The sequence below is a fragment of the Primulina eburnea genome, chromosome 12 (genome assembly GCF_022965805.1).
Source record: "Primulina eburnea isolate SZY01 chromosome 12, ASM2296580v1, whole genome shotgun sequence".
Classification (NCBI taxonomy): domain Eukaryota; kingdom Viridiplantae; phylum Streptophyta; class Magnoliopsida; order Lamiales; family Gesneriaceae; genus Primulina; species Primulina eburnea.
The window spans coordinates 2888917-2905413 of NC_133112.1; the positions used below are offsets into that span (position 1 = coordinate 2888917).

The following is a 16497-nucleotide window of genomic DNA, read 5'->3' on the forward strand; positions in this document are numbered from 1 at the left end:
ATACATACTTTCTCGTTTCTGATTAATTAATTAATCAATTCATTCTTCTATGCTTTGGACCTGTGTGATTTGAATACAAATCTTGTCCTTTGGAAGGTAAAAATGTGTCGCATTTCTTTCTTTTGTTTTTCTTGGCTTACTTTTACCTTCGAAAGCGAAGGTGAGTTCTTGGCATGCTTAGTGAACTCCAGTGAGGATTGTCCGGCAGCTAGGGAATTATGATTAGTTTTAGGAAGATCTGCGATTGTGCTGCTTCGGTGAGTAAAGGTAGAATTACGGAAATGCGTTTAGGGGTTTGGGATTTTTTTCCCCTTTTGATAGATCACGCATGTATGTTTCGTATCGCACACGGCCCTGTTTTTTTTTTTTTTTTTTGTGTGTGTGCGGCCCGTATGTCTCTCTTCTGTGTGCCATGCAAACAAGAAGTACCTTTTCAGAGCTTTTTGTCACGTTATTTGTTAATTTAGTTATTTTATTACCTCTTAATGCTTAGAGCTTCGTATCAGCAACCCAAAGTCTAAAATGCAGTTTGTGGTGCTTTTTAAGACACGGCCCTTCTATTTTCTTGTGTTATTGGACTTGGTGTCTGGTCTGGTGACAATTCTACTTCATTTGTGCCTATTTTACCATTGAGGGCACCCACATTGGTGCATTAATGAGTGATTATTAACGCCCATTAATATTCATGCACCAATGTGGGTGTAGAAGTTATTAATTTTGGGTGACATGGCAGCCAAGAAATTCATCAGAATGAACGGCATTATTTCGCAAATAGCGACGGTTTTTCGTAAACCGTCGCAACTTGAAAAGCGTCGTTACTTGCGACTGTTTTTTAATGAAAGTCTGTACTTGCGGCGATTTTTTAATAGCGACGGTTTTTCATTTCTTAATAATACTTTAATGAATATTAGAATTAAGTTATTTTTAAAATAATAATACTATTTATTTTTAGTAATATTTGTTGTAAAATTTTAAAAATATTAGAAAGATATTGAAATAATTAAAAATAAAAAAATTGAGTAAGTGGACAGTGAGACCCATAAATAATGAAAGTTGATATTAAATGAATGTGTGTGTTAATAATGGGAAAGTGTTAATGTAATGAATATGTGGCTCGTGGACCCCATAATTTTTTAGGAGATGGAGAGTTATTAACATGGATTAATGAGAACGGATATCGGATGCCCTGAGATCTCAATTCTTTTCATTATAGGGCAGTGTCAGGTGAATAACTTGGAATTCTTTTGATGGGTTCTCAATGAGTCATAATTCTGTTGTTCGGCAATTATATATCTTATTTTATTGATTATGATCTTAAACCAATGGCTTTTCTGTCTGTTTTGGCAGATGTCTCGAAGATATGACAGCCGCACAACAATATTTCTCCAGAATGTCGACTATACCAGGTTGAGTATGCAATGGAGCAATTGGAAATGCAAGAAGTGCTATAGGCATTTTGGCTACAGATGGAGTCGTACTAGCTGGCGAAAAGAAAGCCATTTCCAAATTGCTTGAAACCTCCACATCGGTTGAAAAATGTACGAGATTGATGTCTCGTAGCATGTGCTGTGGCTGGAATCTTGTCTGATGCCAACATTCTCATCAGCACAGCATTGGAAATTTCGGTGGTTGGAAAACTGCAGCAATTGGAGCTAATAACCTGGCTGCTCAATCCATACTCAAGCAGATTACAAAGATGACGTCACTAGAGAAGAGGCTGTGCAGCTTGCGATAAAGGTGCTCAGCAAGACTATGGATAGCACAAGTCTGAATTCAGAAATGCTCGAACTTGCTGAGATTTTTCTCTCTTCTGGGGAAGTGAAGTTTCAGATATGCTCACCTGATAAGCTCAACAAGCTGTTGGTGAAGGCAGGATGGACCCAACCTTCAGCAGATTTCAACTTCGGCTTGTGGCCTCAACGTTCCCTTGGATAGACAACTCTCAATCACCATATGAAGGTTCAAATCCTGAAGTACCCTGTGGAGCTCCTCAATCTCAAGTTCAAAGCTTTCCCAGCTGCAAATGCACGAGACTTTTATTCACCTCAATCCAACTTTGGCTGGGGATTTTCCTCAATCCCCTTATCTTAGCTGAGAGCCTTACCGTAGCGGACTCATCCCAGCTCCCACTGGCCGCGTACAAAATTTGAGAGCAACATGTAGCTATCTGTTACTTCAGAATTCAAATTAAAAATCTGTAGAGCCGTCTCTTCTGCAACATTTATATTTTTATACATTTTACACGCATTTAATAGGGCCCTCAGACAGGTTCGTTAGGTTCCATGGGTATGCTTTTCAAAATGTCACTTGCTTCCTGCAGAGCCCAGCTCTACCGAAAAGATCGGACCATGCAAGCATAATGTTCTACTCGAGGCTCGATTTGAAAATCATGAGTCATCCGGTTGAAAGAGCACGTCCCTCAGCAACGAATGGCTAAATGCAGAAAGAACAGCAACAAAAGTAACTCCATCTCGCAGTCGCTGAATTCCAGAATCCAACATCTGATCGAGCATTTTCTGAGAACTTTGACCATATCCGTGCATGACATCCCAGTGATCCTTGTATTCCAAGAACTAATGTCCCTGTAAATCATTTTTTGGAATAACAAATGTACGGTCATCAGGCTACCACATTTCATGTACATGTTAATCAAACCATTTGTCTCCAAAATGTCTGTAGTCATTAATCTTCTGAAACCATGAGCGTGGATTTCTCTACCAAGATGCAGTGCTGATAATTCGCCACAAACTGAGCATGCTGGCAATTGTTACAGCATTGGCCAGCACTTGAGCAAACAGCATTTGCTGAAAAATTTCCAATGATTCTCTACACCGAAATAAATCCATTAATGACAGCAGACCAAGTGATCACATCCCATCTTACCTTCAAATCATCTCCTCGATTATCCAAACAAAGAAACGCTGAAAAGGCCTCATCACACAATCCTGTCTGAGCATAGGCCGATATCAATGCATTCCAGCTAACTATGCTCTTTGACTTCAGCTCTGAGAACAAATACTCTGCATTTTCTACATCGTTGTTTTTCCGTACATACTTATAAGCGCATTCCTCGAGAATACACGGTTCTCAAATCCGGCAGTCATTACACACCCGTGCAAAATCTCACCTTTAATGGATACTTTCAACTCAGCACATGTTGATATGACAACAGCGATAGATTCAACGGTTTCCATTAATTCCTTTTTCTCTCATCAAAACAAAAAATTACCATGCCTTGTCATTTTGGATACACCTAGCAAAACTCGAAAGCAACGAGGTCCATGTCACCGAATTCGGCTGCCACCCCTCTTCCTCCATCCTACAGAAGATCTCATACAACCAGGGGCGGATCTAAGATTTCGATTTTGTGGGGGCCGTTTATAAAATACATACAAAATATTATAAGAAGAAATACAAAAATTTCATCGGTTATATTCAACTAAACATAAATAATACGTTTTTAACAAGAAAATTTCTAAATAAAAAGAATTTGATGTTCCTTAAAATTTTCAAAGTCTTCATTAATAATAAAATTTATACAAATATTTTTAACAAATTTTTCTTTCAATAAATATCATCAAAGCATCCGAGAGAAAATCATCATTTATTTTGCTCTGAAGCCTAGTTTTGACGATATTCATAATTGAAAATGACAGTTTTGTAGTAACGATTGAAACTAGAAGAGCCAGCATAGTCAGAATTTGATAATAGAAAAAACTTTTCATATATGATAAATTTAAAAGTAATAAAATATTAAAAATTCTAAAAGCAAATAATTTATTAAAAAAAGAAAATACTAAAACCTAGCCAGGATTCGAACCCTAAGGTCCACATATAATGAAAATTTGCCTTGCCATTGAGATACATGATCTTTAATTTATTATTGTGGACCAAAATATAGATATATATAATTTCAACTAAAATAATAATTTGGGAGGGGCCGTGGCCCTCGTTGGCCCTAGCGTAAATCCGCCCTGCAGACACCCTGCTGCAGTCAAATTTTTTTGTAAAACCAGACACCATGATATTCCAAGAAAACAGAACTTCTATCAAACAGCTTAGATGCAATATCCATCTGTCCAATCTCCCCGTACATTCCCAACAACTCACTGCTAACTGTTTGTGCTAAAAAAGATTTTGAGCTCAAAATCGTAAGCTCGTTATTTTTTTGACAATAAGTCCAAATGAATAAGCCCATTAAATTTTGGTCAACAATGATAAGCAATCCGACTCAATAAATAGAGCTAACCGGTTAGGGCAGGTCACTAAAGCCAATTCTGCACGTTCAGAAGTTATGGAGTAGTGGGAGTTGTTGAAACTGTCTCAGAAGTGAACAGAAGGAGAGATTTTTATATCTTATTTTTTAGGTTTTCATTCCAGTTTCTGACATTTATTTTCATAACCTTGTTAAGTTTTTATATTTTTTAGAATTTCTTATGGTTTTTTACATACATAAATCATGTTTATGAATTTTTATTTTATTTTCACATCCTTCTTCTTTCAATCTTTTTTTTTAAATATATATTAGCTTAAAAGATCATAAATAACAATCAAATTAAAAATTCATAATCGTTTAATTTTTTAGAAGTTGGATTTTATTATTTTTACTCACTCAGGTGCTCTAACACCTAGCAAGTCCGTTTTCTAGAAAACTATGCAAACAAAATTGAAACGCCCAGTAAAACCGGAACTTGATTAAGGGATGACTCTATAAATCGTCCATGTGAAAACACATATAAAAACGTGGGTTTACGGCACGAGCTGACGATAGCCATACACCACCTGTGTCCGCGTTCCCGAAGGCACCCCTCTCTTTCAAGAGGATTCGCGGCATGTCAAGCTCTGGTATGGTTCTTCGCTTTGCATTAAATTAAACCACATGCTCCACCGCTTATGCGGACCCCGTCAATTCCGTCTTAATCATATTTTCTATCTTTCTTCCAAAATTTCAACATGCACATTTACCATCATTTTGTCCCTCATTAATGGCTCCTGCTGCATTTGCACATTTGCGCTCAGAAAAAGCTCATGGAATTCTAAGTTTTGTGACATCCATCGGCCAATCTCAATAGCCACCTCGCATAACATAAGTAGTTAATGGACAAATAAATTCATCCATAACAAATATTCAAAAGAATTGTTCCATTTGCTCCAATTAATTCAACAGTAGGCGTAGAACCAGAAATTACTGCTGAACTAATGGGTTGATTATAACTATTCCTATTCAGATTGAGTCCAATTCAGATTGCTTTTGCTTCATAATGGAAAGAATTTAGGATATGGCTCAAGTTTATCCAAAGGTTTCTTCATGGTACATGAGTTAATATTATTTTCACACAATAATGTTTATTGTACATGATTCCATGGCAAACATAGTTAAAATCAATGGCCAGCCTTGGGGCCATTGTCCCATAAAAGCAACATGCATGCAGGATTCTAGAGATATCGTTCATTCAAATGCTGCCGAGGCCGGCTTTGGTGGATCGTGCAAGAAAATGTCGAGGAGCTCCTCAATTGTAGTGAATTTCAGGTCGGGGTATGCCACAGAAGCCTCGATATCTTCCTCCCCGATCTCAAAATTCATCGTCACCCCTTTAACGAACACACTGTGAATAATGGACACTTGTATGTTGAATGGATCTAGCAAAGCTGCACATGTGGTTTCGGCCTTTTAAAATATATATTTTCAAATGTCTGAATGAATTAAACAGGAAATCGTACTGTTTGAGAGCGTCACAATTTCTTGTTCTGGTACGTGAATCTTGCTAAAGCTCCTGCCCGTTTTCTTCTCCCACAGAGAGATCAATTCAAGCTGCGATATTATGTTGGTTTTTGGCCTGAATATTACCACCCGATTGCATGCTTTTGGATCGGTTGCCACTTTGATCGTATAAATCCCAATATCTTTTTCATAATTAAGCACAGCTACGTACAAGAAATAGAAAACAATACTAATATATTTATGTAATAAGATTAACTAAAATGTGAAATAAGAAATACTTGAAGTTTCAGTTTAGTGTTATATCTACGTACCCTTAGCCTCACCAGTGCCATACACAGTAATCTCTTGCCTTTGGTCGTAAGGGTGAAGCAAATAATTAACGAAGTATGCACCAAAGCAATTTGCAGACACGTATGTGTAAGGTATGTTTGCTTCTTCTATGGCCCTCCGAACTTTCTTCTTCTTGTCGAGAAACGCTTGAAACGGTGGCAACACGCTGATCCTATCTTCTTCGCACCCAAAATCCGATGGTAGAAATCTCTAAGAATTATAGCTAAAAAGTTGAGACTACAAGAAATATCAAGAACCAGTTGACAAGACTTCAAATATTTTAAAAGTTCCCATACAATACATGATACACAGTAATAACTCGAACTTTTTATCATATTAGTTTCATGATAACGTAAACAAGAATCTTGGCTATGCATGCTACTTTTGACTGTTCATATCAGTTTTGAAAATGAAGAAATATTTTCTCTGAGTACCTTGATATTACCAGCGACTTTGATAGCCTCAACTATATTAATCTGGTCAAGGACTTGAGGATAAGCTAGCGCAGAAATCACCACGTCAACTTCCCCAAGCGCCGAGACAAGCTTCTCATGATCGTCAAGTTGTCCCTAAAAAACATGCCAACATCGCCATCGGATCATTAGTATATATCACGGCCGCCAACAGCTAGAGATTTGATAAAATAAAGTGATCAGAAAACAAAAGATTGTATAGATGCATGTATACTTTCACTATGATAGCTCCTAAGGATTGAAACTCATTGAGCACTTCAGCATGGTCGGAATGAGGCCTAGAGTAAACGTAAGTGGGATGTCCCAATTTTATGCTTGCCCTCACCATGTGGCTACCGATGTATCCACTCCCTCCGAAGACGAGTATTTTGCTCTTATTTTCCTCCATTTTCAAGTACTCTTGCGAGTGCTTTGTATGTTATGATCTAAATTAAGTTAATGCAGAGCACAATATATATTTAGAGTGTGAGCTTGTTTGTCATAGGATGTATTGAGTCTCAGACAACATGCATGGGGCTCCACCATCCAGCTACCATTATTTCTTAAAAACATTTCATCTTTTAACAAGGATGGACAAATCTTCCAAACTCAAATTGGAGCAAAATAACATTGGTTAACAATCCTTAACAGACTGAAGATAGATTGAAATTTTCATAAAAAATTATAAACAAAAATCAAATATTTTCTGTAAAAAAATTAAATTTAATATATATTTAAAAAAATCAATTGCATAATTAATTGACATTATAAATAAAATAAGACAAAAACTTGTGTGAGACGGTCTCACGGGTCATATTTGTGAGACGGATCTCTTATTTGGGTCATCCATGAAAAAATATTACTTTTTATGCTAAGAGTATTACTTTATATTGTGAATATGGGTAGCGTTGACTCGTCTCACAGATTAAGATCCGTGAGACAGTCTCACATGAGAGCCACTCATAAAATAAAACCCTTGACATTCACAAGAATCAGAAAATAGTCAACGATTTTATCATTGAACAAAGGACTTTAGTAAGTCAAGAATCAAGATCACCGATTACTGATCTAAATTGGATAGAAAAAAATTATAGCCTCTCTTATTTAAGAGAGGAAAAAAAAAGTAAAATTCAAAAGTCATTCAAAAGTATGGATTTTAAATATCATTCAACTATTATGTCCTTTATTGATATCTTTACCTACTAATTTGTCGTGTTTTTATGACTTTTTTTTGAATATTTTACGTTTCTTAATAACTCAAACACACATTTTTATTACAAGATCTATGGCTTTCGTTGTTTTTCTTGATTAATTATTTCCGCGAGGAAAAAAGTTTAAAGATAGCGATAAATAGAGCTACCATTTGCGATCTTTTGTCGTTATAGTTGCGAGGTATGGGAAAATGATCCCTTGTCTGAGAATTTTTAAATTTATTAATTTCATTTGTCTCCAAGTCAAATTCACTTGGACACAATATCTCTCCATAGTCAGCTGTCGGAGAGTTGTACACTCTCTGATCCACGTTAGCATTAATCTTAGAAATATGCAATCGAATAATATGTCAATGGTAATAAAATCATTTATTCTCCGTATGGATTTGTTTTCATAACATTCATTGATACCTGCATTGTCCATGTTATGACCTAATATTAATTCTAAAGATGTAAATATCACCGTTTCAAGATAGCGACGATAGATTCTCACGATAAAAAAAATTTAAGTAAAATTTATAATTAATAGATGATATATTAAATTGGCACTGCGAAAGAATAAAAGGCAATTAGAACGTCATTTCTCCCTTAAGACCTAAGAAAACTTTTAGATTAAAATAAATAAAGTACATAAATGAATTGTGATTTGTGAAGCAATTAAGTAGAAATTAATCATTAATATATGATATATCAAATTGCAACAAGCATGCCTATAGAGTAAAATGAAATTGGAACTTCATTTCTTCCTCAAGGCCTAATAAAACTTTTAGATTAGATTTAATTTATTTAATTAATTAAAGAATAGATTAAATTAGATTAATGATTTATGACTTTATTATCCCTCGTTCCTATTTTTTTTCCCCTGCTAATAACCTATGGATGGATATAAACTCATTTACAAAAAAACAAAAGCAAAAAAATCAATGGCAAAATAGCAAATTCATAAAGCAAAACTTTTTCCCTTCATCTAAGTTATTTAATTTAATTATTTGCTAGCGGAAGCTAAATCTAAATTACAAAGGTCAACTAGTTAATTGATCTATTTTAATATATATTACTTTATCTTCAAACTAGCAACCATTTTTTTATATAAAAATATTATATATACCAATTATCAAAAGCAGTATAATTTGTTAAGATTGAAATTTAGATCCAAAAACTAGCTCAACGAAGGAAGATTGTCCAAGCACATATATACAACTCTAAGGTTATTTATCCAACCGATGTGGGACAATTAACACACACCTCTCACGCATAGGAATGAACATCTGGAACGTGGAGTTTACAAATGACCCAATTATCGACAGAACGGGTGGCCTAATATAGGCAGTCCAACACATAACGGTAGAACTCGGGCTCTGATACCATGTTAAGATTGAAACTTGACCTATCTCTACTCCAAAAGTTAGCTCAAGAGGAGGATTGTCCAAGACCATATATACAACTCCAAGGTTATTTAAGTCAACCGATGTAGTACAGTTAACACAAGTTTTGTCCGCTGAATTGCCTAAAACGCAACAAACCGAATAACAACGCACATAACACACATTACTATCTACATGAACACCAAAAAAGCAAATCAACCAGACAGAAAGGGCTTATCATCGTATTTCTCGAAACTGTCGGGCGACCTGAGAGTGCACGGTTCGGCATCGATAAGCATCTTTACAACTTCCTTCATATTCGGCCTTGGATTTGGAAGCTTTGCGGTGCAAAGAATGGCGATTTTTAAAACCTTTATCATATCATCTTGAACTAGTTCAGTGACGACCACCTTGGAATCAAGAATTTTTAGTACGTTCTCTCGATTGTTTAAATGAGCCGAAACCCAGTAAACTATGTCTTTCCCTTCTCCGTATTCTTCCTCTATAGGCCTTTTTCCGGTCACGAGCTCTAGCAGCACGACACCGTAACTGTATATGTCGATCTTCTCAGTTGCTTTGTGTGAATATGCCATCTCTGCATATGAAAACAAGTAATAATAATCAGTAAAATGGACTTTAATGTATATGATTTCTAGAATTGAAGTAAATCAACTGGCCTGGTGCAATGTAGCCATGAGTGCCTGCAAAGCAACTGACATTAGATCCCTTGGGAGAAACTTGCTCAGCCAACTTAGCAACCCCAAAATCAGCGATCTTTGCTTCGTAATCCTCGTCGAGCAATATGTTGGTTGATTTAATGTCTCGATGGATTATAGGTGGGGAATAATCGTGATGAAGATAGGCGATTCCTTTTGCTGCACCAAGTGCGATCCTATATCTTTTAAACCAATCGAGTTCTGGCTTGCCGACTTTGATTTCTTTGTGAAGTGCCTCAAACAAGTTACCATTCTCCATATACTCGAAAACCAAGAAGTTCGAACCTTCTTTCGTTAAACAGGCTAATAACTTCAGTATGTTTCTATGCCTTATCTTTCCAAGAATCTCCATTTCTGCTGCCATGAGTTTCACTCCATTTCCCTTCCATATCTGCTTGACGGCTACTGTTCCAAAGCCTTTCTTCAAATCCAGTCGATAAACTTTTCCAGAACTTCCAGTCCCTATCAGATTATCCTCATCTACGCTGCATATTTCATCTACGTCGAACTCCACTTGTTGAAAGCTCTCGAGTTTCCAGTTTGAACGTTTTTCTTTCTCCACATCCACTCTGTTATCCATGTCAAACTCATTTTGCTTAAAGCTTCTGTAACTAACGAGCAATAAACCGACTAAGATAATCGCCAGTGCAAATAGTATGATACATAACATAACAAGTTTACTTTTGATGAAATTTTTGTGGCCACGTTTCACATGACAAAGGCCCAAGTCCGTGTTTATTAGCTGTCCTGTGCTTTTCTCCTCATCAATGCAAAGACCTTTGTTTCCAAGAAACGCTATATCACCTGCGACCGCCAGTAAGTCGGATGGAACTGTCCCAGAGAGCTGGTTATTTGACAGATCTATAGATGATAACTTTAGCTTATCCAAGTTTCTTGGAATTGGGCCGATGAGAAGGTTTCTTGAAAGATTCAAAGAGTTTAATGAGAGCATATTTGAGAGACTATCGGGAATCTCACCACTCAGAAAATTCCAAGCAAGATTTAAGTTAACAAGCCTAGGACAGTTGGCCAATTCTGAAGGTATTGTCCCAATGAGCTCGTTTTCTTCCAACTGCAGAGAATTTATCTGCTCCAAAGCACCGAGTTCTGATGGAATTTTCCCTGATAATTTATTTCCGTTCAAGATAACCCGTTCCAATAGCATAAGTTGTCCGAGTTCTTTAGGTATCTCACCAGAGAATCTGTTGTTTGACAGCATTAATTCGTTCAAATTCTTCGAATCTCCAATGCCTGGTGAAATCCATCCAGTGACATAGTTATCACTGAAATCCATCACTTGTACATTAGGAAGTGACCAAATTCCATCTGGAATGGTCCCATTAAGCCGGTTCTGATTGACTCTCAACCTTTGCAAAGGATTACATCTGGCATACGAATCCGGAAATTCCCCCGAAAAATCATTATCCAAAGCAAGCAAATTCTGCAAATTCCCATTTTGACACAGATATCTCGGGAATGCACCAGAGAATTTGTTCTCAGATATGTCAATACTATTCAATGGCGAAATACGGCCAAGATTTTGCGGAAATTCCCCCGAGAAACTGTTTTTGTAAAGAGATAAGGCAAAAAGGTGCTGCATATCCCCAAATCCCACTGGTATTTCTCCAGAGAAGTTATTCTTGAACAGATGAAAAACTGTTAATTTTCTCAAGAGTCCAATCTCATGCGGAACAGTCCCATGCATTTGATTATCAGATATGTCGAATTCCTGTAAAAGGGTCAAATTTGCAAGTCCTGCTGGAATTTCACCGGTCAAGTTGTTCCCATAGAGCTCAATCTTGAATAAATTCTTCAACTTATATATCGAATTCGGGAAATTCCCAGATATCTTATTCTTGCATATATCTAACGTTCCCAATGCCTCCAACTCAAATATAGAATCAGGGATTGCCCCCCTCAAATTTGAACTAGCTAAATAAAGCCAATACAGTTTCTTCAAATTCCCAAGACTCTCTGGAATTTCGCCCTCATCATAATCGTTGTCACCGAGGCCTAGCGAAACTAAACCAGACAAATTTCCAACCCAAGCCGGGAATGCACCAGAGAAATAATTCCCCGACAAATCAAGTCTCTCCAATTTGATCAGATTCGACAAGTCCGGTATGGTGCCATTCATGATGTTCCCCGTGAGATTCAAAACTTTGAGATTCGTAAGATTTCGAAACTCGCTTGGAATGATTCCAGATAAAAGGTTAGATGGTAATACTAAAGAAGTGAGGCTTTGCAGGATAGAAAGTGAGGGGGATATCACCCCTGACAAGGACTTATTATCAAGAGAAATGTCTGTAACGAAACCGGTTTCTTGATCACAAGTGATTCCATAGAATTTGCAAGGGGAACCCGAATCCGAATCCGAATCTTTCCATGAATCCAAGTAGTTCAAGGGATCAATGAGCTGTGACTTGAATTTGAGCAAGGCTTGCTTCTCTATGGTTATGCACATGGAATGATGGAAAAAAGACAAGAAAATAGTTAGAATTTGGAGGGAAAGGTAGGGATTCAATTGTGTAGCCATTTTCAAGAATCAGGAGGGTAAATGTGTCAATTCATGAAGGGAGACAAGTCCATTCAGATATCTCCATTATTGCCATGGGTGTCCATCCTTGGTGAGTACAGGTGTAGCTGAATGTACACAAACAGTAGCAGACATTAATCCTGTACAAGATTATATATATTAAATAAATACATGTTACAATTATATCGCCGATCTATTTATTTAATGATTCTAAAGTACTCTGTGTCTGAGAAAGGATTCAGGTTATAATTAATACAATTTCCATTATTAACCTTAGCAACTGATCAAGAAAATCCAGACCTCAACAGCTCCTGAACAATTCCTTTGTCAAAGTCTACACTTAACGAAAAAGAAATAAAGAACTTGGAAAAATAAGACACTTAATCCAAATTCAGTTGAGCATTACAGATTACAGATAAAACAAGATTATGTATTTAAACAAACGCAAAATAGCCAAATTCTCTTTTGCCTGAAGAACCAAAAAATTAAAGCTAGCAGAAGTAAATGATAAGTGTTTATCTTTGGAAGAAAGAATTACAAATGGGTAGTTTCATGTTTCTTCAGACAAACAAACGCATAACACAGAAGGGATTTCAATACAAGTAGAAAAAGCAAGGGTGGTTATTATGTACCTGTAACTCCTGTAAAAGGAACTTAAAATCTAAAAAAAGATTAATCCTTTCTTTTATTTGTTCGTAGTCAGCTGCTGCAACTTCTTTACAATTCATTCAGTACTTTTGTGATCTCTACCAAGTAAAACTTTAAAAACCAAGGAGTGCCACTAGGAGTTAAAGAGACAAGAACCTTTATGCATGGAGAAAATTTCAAGAAACCTGAGAAATATCGGGAGATATCAGAAGTTTTCCCACTAAAGGAAGAAGATGTAATTAATTGGGAACAAATAGAACTTCCCTTGAAAACATTGTATTTAAGTGGAAGTAAATGATGACAGGAAAGACGATAGAAGTTGAAGGATAAGGACATGTGACATACATATTTTATATTATATATATTCATATATTATTTTATTTTTTGTTTATTTCGTAGTACTTACGTGTGAAAACAATATCTTAGCTCACTTTTTTTGTGGAGAAGAAAATGACAAATATGGTTTAAAGATATATAAAATATTTTGTTGTCATCACATGTTTACATAACTGCCAAAAAGCAACAAAAAATATAGTATAAAACATAACATAAAATGTTTGCAAAAATATGATTTCATCAACTGCTCAAATCAAAATATAAATTTCGCATGGATAAACAGATAATAAAGAAAGAAAGAAATAGATATAAATAAATTTTAAAAAAGGAAATTTAGAAAATAAAAAATTATAACAAACCATGATTATTATTCGTGAATATGATTTTTTGTCGTTATTATATGGAATTAATGATTTTTAGAATGATGTTATATTGAAAAAGTAAGTTTAATGTTGAGATTGTATCGTATATAGTGGACCTGATAGAAAGAACACTATAAAATGGCACAAGCCGTGGAGGTGAAATCTTAATCTTATATATATATATATATATATATATATATATATATATATATATAAATGCATCTTATTCATCGTGCACATTTAACATATGCACGACCATTACTTGTGTTTGTTTCAAGTGAGAAAAAAGAAAAAAAGACTCATTCAAGACTGCAATAAGCAAAAATGCAAAAAGCAGTACTTATGTTTGTTTGTTTCAAGTGAGTAAAAAGAAATAAAATCGTGGTATAATGGTACAAATCATATATATTCTTTGGAATGTTGCACGACGTGCGTAACGTGTTTGTCTTGTTGGCTATTTTAATCCCAAAAAAAATGAATAAAAATAAACATTGATCAATATCCAAATCACTAACTTTAATTTCCAAATTATATTAAAAAGAAATGGGATTGATTCACTCACACGCTTTATGCTTCGATTTTAGCCACAGAAGTTTCCTCCTTTTTGATCCCTCAATTTCTTCTGCGCAAGTGCTTTCTTTTCATTTCTGCAGACCATTACTTGATTATGCATGTGATCGATTAGTTAGGATAGAAAAAAGATGGAGGTTTTGGGTCGGTTTTTTTTCAAGAAAAACTACTCCCTCCAAAACTTGATCTTCTTGGCCGACCCGTTAATTTTCTGACTAGGTTAAATAGTTATTTTACATATTATATATAATTGAACACTATAATTTAATGCTTCGAAACGTAGAGTATATGAAAACATGGAATTATTAATCATATAAAAACTTTTGTGAGACAGTTTCACAGTTAAATTTTGTGAGACAGATCTCCTATTTGGATCATTCGTGAAAAACTATTAATTTTTACGTCAAAGTATCACTTAATATTGTAAATATAAGACGAAGATTGTAGACCGGTTTCACAAGATGAGTACTAACAAATAAAAGTATATATATATTTGTAATATTTGACATAGAATTTGTGGATGATAGCATTAATTAGTTGATTAAAGGCAACTCCAACACTGTGCTAAAATGATGTGAAAGACCATTTTGGTGCAGCTTTCGATGCTCCAATGGGGCTGCACTATTTCACCAAAATAGCGCAACCCCTCTCCCCTGCGCCAAATTTGGCGCATGGCAGCGGTCATTTTTTTTATTTTATTTTTTAATTTTTTTAATGTATAGTTATTATAAATATATGTATTAAAAATTGCAAATGTTATAAAATAACAGTATAATATTTATTTTAATAATTAGATATTTAATCCTAAAAATTTTAAAAAATATAATTGTTGATTTTTAAAATATTTATTTATGTTAATTATTAATATTTAAAAACTAATTTGATATAATGATTTTTAATTAATGTAATTTAATACAAATAGAAAAAATTAATATAACAATAAAATTCATGAGTAAAATGTAAAAGATAATTGAAATACAAATGCAATTTGAAACACATAATTCAAATACAAATACAAATACAATAATCGAAAGAAAAATAAATTTAGAAAATAAACTTAAATATTATTATTTAAATTTATTAATAATAAAACATTAGTCATATTTTAAATATATTAAATAAAATATAATAATTAATATGTGTAAAGTAAATGGAATATTCCGAGAATATTTTTTTTGACGTAAGATTTGAAGTAAATAAGTTGGAGATGGATGTTATATTTGGTGTAGAAATCGCACTATTTTAGTGTAAAATTTGCACTAAAATAGATTTTGTGATTGGAAATGTACTAAAAAACTTGCGAATAATTAACTTTGTTTTCTTATATATATTATATGGATATATTAATAAGACAAGTCATTTTCTCCACAGTTAGTAATAATTAATTAAAATATCAGATATGTTATAATGTGAAGGCAATGCCAACTAAATATTTTCGCCTATATTTTTATTGATGAGTGATTAATTTTATATATTATTTATAAATAAAAACACGATAGAAAAAGAAGCATCACGACACCACACCACCAACTCATTTAATAATATATATATATATATATATATATATATATATATATATATTATATTTATTTATATATGGATCGAGTTGATATCAAACTGTCCCTGCGGAGTAGCAATATTGAATTAAAAAAAAAAGGAAGAGAGAGCAAACGTAAAAAAGTCTGATTTTCCACATTATTATTAATTAATTAATTAATTAATTAATTAAATATAGGAAAAAAGTGGCCAAGACCTTGTCGGTATATGGGTTGACTAATTGACCTAAATAGCCCAGGAATAACCGGCCCAGTAAAAAGTGGGCCAAGGTTAATTGGACACTCATTTCAGATACAACATTCATGCATCCCCTGGAATCTGACCTGTCGGTGTGAAATCCACTCAGTTATCTTTTCACCTTTCCCAACGCAAATTCTAAAATTTCAGGATTGAGTTTACTGTCAAATCATTACACATTTATAATAATAAATATTATTTTTTATATAAAAATTATTATTTTTTCATTATTGATTTAAATAATATATAAAAACTTATAAAATTTACTCATAAAATCGTCTCATACAAAATTATGTGTATATTTTATGATCGCTTATTATAGAATTTCTTTAGTGCAATATTTATATAGCATAGAGTGAAATATAAGTGCACTACTGAAAGAATATTTATTTGTACCATAAAATTAAAAAATATTAAGAAAATACATATAATTATGACAAGGGATGCATCAGGTGG

General features: G+C 34.2%; 2 protein-coding genes and 2 pseudogenes across 5 annotated transcripts; 1 reads left to right on the top strand and 3 right to left on the bottom strand.

Annotated features, from left to right (window-relative positions):
* The first annotated feature begins 203 nt into the window (after window positions 1–203).
* On the top strand, window positions 204–2148 carry LOC140808301 (putative proteasome subunit alpha type-4-B; annotated as a pseudogene).
* On the bottom strand, window positions 1939–3328 carry LOC140807012 (putative pentatricopeptide repeat-containing protein At1g17630; annotated as a pseudogene).
* A 1821-nt stretch (window positions 3329–5149) lies between these two features.
* On the bottom strand, window positions 5150–6955 carry LOC140807729 (eugenol synthase 1-like). 2 transcript variants are annotated; one of them, XM_073164691.1, is made up of 5 exons: window positions 6851–6955; window positions 6487–6621; window positions 6034–6262; window positions 5722–5925; window positions 5150–5649 (listed from the first exon to the last, which is right to left on the bottom strand). In XM_073164691.1, the coding sequence occupies exons 1-5, from the start codon at window positions 6911–6913 to the stop codon at window positions 5450–5452; spliced, it is 831 nt and encodes a 276-aa protein (XP_073020792.1). In that variant the 5' UTR covers window positions 6914–6955; the 3' UTR covers window positions 5150–5449. The 2 variants fall into 2 exon arrangements, with proteins under 2 accessions (XP_073020792.1, XP_073020791.1); XM_073164690.1 differs by having other exon boundaries at window positions 5156–5649; window positions 6740–6955.
* Window positions 6956–9232: 2277 nt separating this feature from the next.
* On the bottom strand, window positions 9233–13297 carry LOC140806581 (receptor protein-tyrosine kinase CEPR2-like). Of its 3 annotated transcripts, none has more exons than XM_073163136.1 (3): window positions 12964–13297; window positions 9757–12438; window positions 9233–9674 (listed from the first exon to the last, which is right to left on the bottom strand). In XM_073163136.1, exons 2-3 carry the CDS (start codon window positions 12329–12331, stop codon window positions 9295–9297), a joined length of 2955 nt encoding a protein of 984 aa, XP_073019237.1. In that variant the 5' UTR covers window positions 12332–12438; window positions 12964–13297; the 3' UTR covers window positions 9233–9294. The 3 variants fall into 3 exon arrangements, with proteins under 3 accessions (XP_073019237.1, XP_073019238.1, XP_073019239.1); XM_073163137.1 differs by having other exon boundaries at window positions 9757–12471; XM_073163138.1 differs by having other exon boundaries at window positions 13136–13293.
* Between the last annotated feature and the right edge of the window lie 3200 nt (window positions 13298–16497).